Source organism: Nicotiana tomentosiformis, chromosome 8 (genome assembly GCF_000390325.3).
Source record: "Nicotiana tomentosiformis chromosome 8, ASM39032v3, whole genome shotgun sequence".
Taxonomy (NCBI): domain Eukaryota; kingdom Viridiplantae; phylum Streptophyta; class Magnoliopsida; order Solanales; family Solanaceae; genus Nicotiana; species Nicotiana tomentosiformis.
Window position 1 is genome coordinate 48,759,125 of NC_090819.1, and position 7,631 is coordinate 48,766,755.

General features: G+C 41.0%; 1 protein-coding gene across 1 annotated transcript; it reads right to left on the reverse strand.

The window, feature by feature from the left end:
- Positions 1-300: 300 nt before the first annotated feature.
- On the reverse strand, positions 301-1,912 carry LOC138897437 (uncharacterized). Its single transcript, XM_070183407.1, has 2 exons — positions 1,405-1,912; positions 301-548 (listed from the first exon to the last, which is right to left on the reverse strand). Exons 1-2 carry the CDS (start codon positions 1,910-1,912, stop codon positions 301-303), a joined length of 756 nt encoding a protein of 251 aa, XP_070039508.1.
- Between the last annotated feature and the right edge of the window lie 5,719 nt (positions 1,913-7,631).

Consider the following 7,631-nt stretch of genomic DNA (forward strand, 5'->3'; position numbering starts at 1 on the left):
AAGATCCATGAAAGCTGCCGGGGCATTTGTTAGCCCAAAACACATTACCAGAAGTTCAAAGTGCCCATACCGGGTCCTGAAAGTTGTTTTCGGAAAATCCTACTCCCTGATCTTCAATTGGTGATACCCGGATCTTAAATCGGTTTTACAGAAGTACTTAGCACCTTGTAATTGATCAAACAAGTTATCTATCCTTGGCAGTGGGTACTTATTTTTTATTGTAACCTTATTGAGCTGCCGATAGTCAATACACATTCATAGCGACCCATCCTTCTTTCTTACAAATAGAACTAGTGCGCCTCAAGGTGACACACTTGGCCGGATGAAACCCTTATCTAACAAATCTTTTAATTGCTCCTTTAGCTCCTTCAATTTTATCGGTGCCATTGTGTAGGGTGGAATAGATATAGGTTGTGTGCCTGGCATCACATCAATCCCAAAATCAATCTCCCTGTCTGGTGGGATCCCAGGGAGCTCATCCGGAAAGACCTCCGGAAATTCATTTACAATAGGTATAGACTCAAGTGTAAGTGCCTCAGCATCGGTGTCTGTAACCCAGACCAAATGGTAGATACACCCTTTGTTAATCATCTTTGTGGCCTTAAAGTGAGAAATAAACCTACCCTATGGAACTACATCATCCCCCTTCCATTCAATCACTGACTCATTTTGAAGTTCAAACCTAACGGTTCTGGTTCGACAGTCAAGCTTGGCAAAACATGAATAAAGCCAATCCATCCCAATTATGACATCAAAATCAACCATCCCCATTTCAATGAGATCGGCCATAGTGTCCCGACCATGCACCATGACAACACAATCCCTATAAACCCCCGCGGCCACAATAGACTCGCCAATCGAAGTAGATACAGAGAACAGCTCATGGAGCTATTCCAGTTCTATCCTAAATTCCATAGCAACATAGGGAGTAACATAGGACAAAGTGGAATCGGGATCAATAAGAGCATACTCATCATGAGATTGGACAGTCAATATAGTTGTGACAACATCTGGAGAAGCCTCTAAAATCTAGCAACCCCTCATAGCATAGAAACGGCTGGGTCCTCCCGAACTCTGCGCGCCACCCCTAGCTGTACAACGTCCTGCGGGTGGTGGGGTGCCTTGAGTTGGAGGAGGTGCTACGGATGTAGTAGCTACAAAACTGGATGGTTGTGCTTTACCCTGCCCATGCTCTGGTGAGACGAACGACAATCCCTTTGAAAGTGACCCCTCATACCAGACCCGTAACATATGGGCTGGTCCATGAAGTAGGTCCCAAAGTGCATCTTCCCGCACCTAGGGCATGGGGGCCTTCACTGCTGCTGAAATCTCCCACCAGACCGACCCTACTGGTGGGATCGCCTATTGCCCTTGCTGGGCCTAAACGACTCCCCGACTGCTGACCAGGCCCCGATGGCGGTGCACTGACTGAAGACTGAGCAAAAGACTGGGACGGCCCTGATGACCCTCCCCTGTATGTTGACCTACCACCACCACCACCAGAAGAACCACCAAAATTTCCCGTGAATCGGGCCTTGCTGCTGCTCTCACGCTCCATTTTATTCTTCAGTTTACGGGTCTTTGTGGCTTGAGAAAATGCCACCATCTTACCATAGTTTATATCAGAATTTAAGGCAGCTGTAGCGGCCTCATTAATAACCAAAAGGCTAAGGCCCTGTACAAACCGGCGCAATCTAGCCTCCATAGTGGGCAACATGTAGATGGCATATTTGGACAGGCGCGTGAATCTCATGTGATACTCCCACACACTTATGCTACCTTGTTTCAAGCTCTCAAACTCGGCGGCACGGGCTGCCTTAGTCTCAACAGGCAAGAAAAGATTAATAAAAGCATTGGCAAACTCACTCCACCTCGTCAGAGAGCTTCCCTCCTCACGGGAGTCCTCCCACATTTCAAACCAAGAATAGGCCACCCCTTTCAGGCGATAGGTGGCCAACTATACTCCCTCTGTCTCAGTAGCACACATAAATTGGAGAGTCTTGTGCATCTCATCAATGAAGTCCTAGGGGTCCTCCTCAGGATCAATACTTGTGAACACTGGAGGATTTAACCGGAGAAATTTGTTCACCCTGGAACTAGCGGAATTCGCTGGCTGACTAGAAGAACTGGGTGCAACATTTGATCTCTGGGCCTGGGATGCCACTATCTGAGCCAACATCTGTATGGCTCCCCTAAGATCCCTATCAGATACACCGAAACCGGAAGCTGGGACTGGAGGTGGAACTGGAATATCAGTTGGAAGGATCGTTGCACCCTCAATAGGTGTAGGGACAGGTGTGGTCCGATCAGGTGTAGTAGAATCAAGTAGTGTAGTAGTCGGGGGAATGTTCTCACCCCTCGGGTGCTCACCCGCATCATCAAGTATTGAATCAATTGCCACTCCTGGGGTGACATTGGCTCCTTGGCCAGTTCTTGCCATCTTCCTAGGCACCATGTAGTGAAAGTTAGAGCAAAGCACGAGTTAAAGGAGGAACAATCTTACAATAAGCTTTATCGCACGATCTAGAACATCAAAGAAGGGTATTATTCCTAAATGGCCAACTATCCTCCTAATTATAGATGTGGTTGACAACACACCGATAAAACCTTAGGCTCTGATACCAAGTTTGTCATGCCTCGACCTCGAGAAGCACGACCGACGCTCAACCGAGATACCCCGGTAAAGCAAGCCTTTATAATACCTTCTACCCAACTCACCCATGAATAAAGAGAAGGATACATTTCATTAAATAGACAGTAAGAGGTCATGTGAAAACAATAGTTCATTTCCATTAGTTTCGAGATTAACAAGTCTCCAAAATAGTACACTGTACAATCATAGTTAAAGTGGAACAGATGATACAATTACGTAATTTTTAGTTTAACCTTCCCAAAAATAGATACAACCCACACTATGTCTACGGAGCCTCTAACAGGAACAAAAGAGTTCTATGACAGTGCCGCCAACAAGGCCCTGGCTATACCTCAAAATGCTATCTACAAAGGATAAAAGATACAGGACCCCGAAATGAAGTGGGGCTCACCAAATCATCTGAGGAGAGGGTGTGCTGCTATCACTGATCAATACCACCTGCTATGGAACAACCTACATCCATTAAAGATGTAGCGCCCCCGGCAAAACGGACATTAGTACATATAGAATAGTACTAGTATGTAAAACTAAACACCCTCTCAATAGAATGAGAAATAGTAAACGGAGAATAGAGCATGAAATCAATAAGAGACTCAAACTGTATCAAGGTGTCAAGTTAGGGGAAATGTAAACTTCAAATAGGTTTCAATAATTGAAGTTAGGAGATCTTCAGCACCGATATACCACCGTATTTTAGCACGGAGTTCGATCTCAGCCCGACCGGCTAAGCCGTCTCACCCCGAGACATACACTCACAATACCACAATGTCGTGTGGGTCAACATCAAATCACATCTCGCTAGCAATAATCTTATCCCATTTAAGGAGAAACATCTCAACACACCAATCTCATCCCATATAAGGGGAAACAGTCTCATCACATTAATACGGGGATTTACCCCTCAATCACTCCTATACTGGCACGTGTAGTTTCGGGGTTAGGTTGTTCTAACCTACCCTTCCTCGGTGGCTAAACGATACTCCCAAGGCATTTATTATTAAAAGTATTTACCACTCAATTCATATTCCTTTTCATGTTATTCATTTTATTAGCATCATTGGCCATAACACAATATCATTCTTGGCACATTGGCCGTACTTCATAATTCATGCTCACTATTTCAATTTCAAACATCATCATGGATAATTTCAATGCCTTTCAAATTACGATTTTTAAATACATACATGAGCAAATTAGGGTCTTAGGCACATGTGATTTCTTATACAATTTGGTGTGATCACTTTCATTTGGACTTGACTTGAAGTCACAATATTTTACTATATACTCATACTTCAAATACTCTCCTGAAGAATAGCACAATATGATAAGAATACTCCGGAACACATTTTGAAAATATTCATATATACACATTATCTGACACCAAACTTATTCAGAAAAGTCAATTCATAATGGACAACTCGGGACTTACAAGATCATCGTGGGAATTCAATTCTAAGAGATAAGTTTAGCCAACATATCTCGCCTCGAGCTTTTTAAATTACTACAATATTCCGGAATTCTTAGCCTCGTCGATCTATGTAGAAATATAGAAATATTTAACACAAATTAGGAGAGAGTTCATAGTTCCAGCTCACTTGAGCATTTTATCAAACACTAGGGGTGCATTAAGGTTTCAAGGTCCTCCTATGGTAGATTCTTTCATACCACTACCCAAAGTTTACCCAAAAGAGATCAACAATCTTCCCACTACCCTTGATGGTACATGCATGTAAAATAAACAACTCTCCTAACCAAGAATCTACTCCTAATTACCCATCTTCTACCTAAACTCGAAATTGAAGACTAGGGTTAGAACCTTTCCTCTTGGATGAAGACCTTGTGAGTTTTCCTTGTGAATTGTCCAAGTCTTGGGCAAGAATCGATGAAAAATTAGCCTAGGGTCTCCTCCTCTCTCTCTAGATCACTCTCCCTTCTTTCTAAAATATCATATTTCTCTATCAAAATGAGCCCCAAGGGCTTTTAATCAAAATAGGGTCGGGTAAAATAATTTAGAAAAATGAATCCCCGACACAGATCTGCGGTCGCATAAGCGAACGCACAATGTTTTTGTGGTCCGCAAAATGGACCGCACAATGGCCCTCAGGAATGTTACGACCCAAACCGATGGGCCGCGACGGGCATCCGGCACCTTACTCAACCGAGTACCAACATAAGGTATCTTTTTGTATAATACTATCATAGATAACTGAGCCGGAGAGGCTGTCGTGAGCTAGGTAGAATACAACACGTGACACCAACTTATACATAAGACATATGGGCTTATAAGACAAAAATAACCATTAGTATACTGAACATAGGCCGACAAGGCCATACAATCTTTTATGTACATGACATTTGTCTACAAGCCTCTAAGAATACATAATTGTCATAAAGGTAAGAACAGAGCCCCACCATACCAAACAATACACATCTAAATCATACTGACCAAGCAAGCAACTCCGAAGCAAATGGAGTGCACCAATATCTTCCGCTGAGCTGATCGCCTACTTGGAGGACTCTCGACCTGTCTATCGAGACCTGCGGGCATGAAACGCAGCATCTCCAGGCAAAAGGGACGTAAATACAAATAATGTACCTAGTATGTAAGGCAATATACTGAATGCTGAAATTGAACTGATAATATAATAACTGAAAGTAACTGGGAGTCAAAGATAATCTGAAGATATGCTTACCTGCTGATACTGACTCAATTCTCTCAATGTAGTAAGTAAAATAGCTGTCCGGCTCTATAAGGCTCGGTATATATATATATATATATATATATATATATATATATATATAACTGCTCTGCCGTAGTAGGCTCACTCATAGGAACTCGACCATACTAGGCTCTGTATCTCGGCCAACTGGGCTCGCTCATAGGCGCTCGGCCACAGTAGGCTCGGTATATAACTTACCATCTGATCAGAGGTTTCCCAATAGAGGCCTGCCCATAGATTATAGCTCGATGGTAATGAAAATACTGTAATACTATATATATATATATATATATATATATATATATATATATATATATATATATATATATATAGATTCTCTGCTCTCTTGACTGAAAAAAAAAATGCTCAAGTGAATATGAAGTCCCAATAAGGATAATACTATAACTTACAAGACTAGGAAAATATACATAAATTCGGGAGTATGAACTTCTCTTTATGCCTCGTTATCAAACACATGTAATTATGAGATCATGCCAAAATGAAGGAAAAGCTTAGCCTTAACATACCTGGAGTAGGGAAAAAATCCGTATGATGTTCTTGAAAAATGTTGCATCGTACTCCTTTAGAACCGCAAAATTTTACATTGCTAAATCTTGTTGGAATCGTTTGGTTGCAAGACGAATTGCTAACGTTTCTCTTTTCTGATTGTAATGTCTTGGTGTTGAAAATATTAGGAATGAGGTTAGAATCTGATTGTAGTATTCTTTTGTAGGAATTTGTAAGGATTCACGTTACTAATGTGCAAAGCTCATGTCTGAATTGTAGTATTGTTTGTTTTGAAAGTCTTAAAGTTTGAGGTGTCTTGCAATTAATGTATTAGGATGCACCTAATAAGAAATGACTAAGAGTCATTTGCTTAATAAAGGGCTTTCTGCCACGTGGGGGTGGGGTGGGAAATGTTAACCTTTATCCACTTATTAAGTAATTAGGTAATGTTCCGTTACCCGGTAATTAATCAATTACCCGTATAATTAAGAATTATCTCAAATTACTTAAAATACTACTCACTTTTAACACACTTTATACACCTTACTATCATGGTCATGTGGTACTTTGTATGGTACTAGTCCATAAATACCGGGTATTTTAGCTCGGGCTGTATTTTATCCCAAAATGTCAAACTTTGACGAAATCCCTTTTCTTCGATTTTTCTTACCTCTCACCTTCACGAATTTACTGATCACTTGTTTAAATAGCATAATGCTTATAATCTCAAAATAATCTCATTCTCAAACTTTACGTAGATTAACTTATGACGAAACTTTAACATACAAAAATGCGGGATGTAACATCATTCCCCCCTTTGGAACATTCGTCCTCGAATGTCGACTGATGCACTTATCATTTTCATAACCTTTGTCTTCCGAATACTTTAGTACTCTCCTTGCCATCTAGGCATCTATTTTGTGAATAAATCCAAAGGCCTGGGCATTCCCCCCTTTTGCCTCTTTCTTATACCATGACCTGTGGTCGGAATCCTTCCAATCTTGTAACTGTCGCTACCTTCTGTCATGCACCATATACGATTCTAACCTTGTAAGTAAGCCTATGCGACTCTTCTCTCATTTTTTTCATTCAGCTTTTAGCCAATCTCTAGGCTTCACTTCGTAAACATATACAGAGCTTAATAAGATGTTCCTCTGGGCATCTAAGAGTATACCGAAGTTCATTGCTCGGTACATTGTTGAACTTACGAATATCGTTCTACCTTATTTCATAGGTCCATTTATCCATCCGTATGAATTTACTACCATAACTCTTACTTTGATTTATCGTTACTGAGATTTGCTACCAAACTTCAGGTTACTCTCGTGCTTATCCTATATGTATAAATCTAAGTCCTTTAATGCTTCGTCATTACTGTTCATCTTAATAATGGTGGCCTAATCTCATCTCATAATTTGTGACTTTTGTCCATCCACTGGTCATTCACCTCAATATTGATCTACAATTTACCACTGATAACTTGAAATTTCTTAGGTAATATATTGTCACCAGGGCTCGCGTCTCATAGGGGAAGCACCTGAAGTGATTAGACTGATCCACCTAGGGGCGATAGTATACTTCAATAACCATATTTCATAGCATCCCAATGTGATTCACCTTACATGGGTAATTTAATCCCGTACAATTCGTGAAATCCCCTTCAAGTCATTACTCAATCGAAGGCCCAAACGTCATCATTTATCCATTACAATTACACCCTCATTCTAATACTAGGGCAGCATTCCATTTCT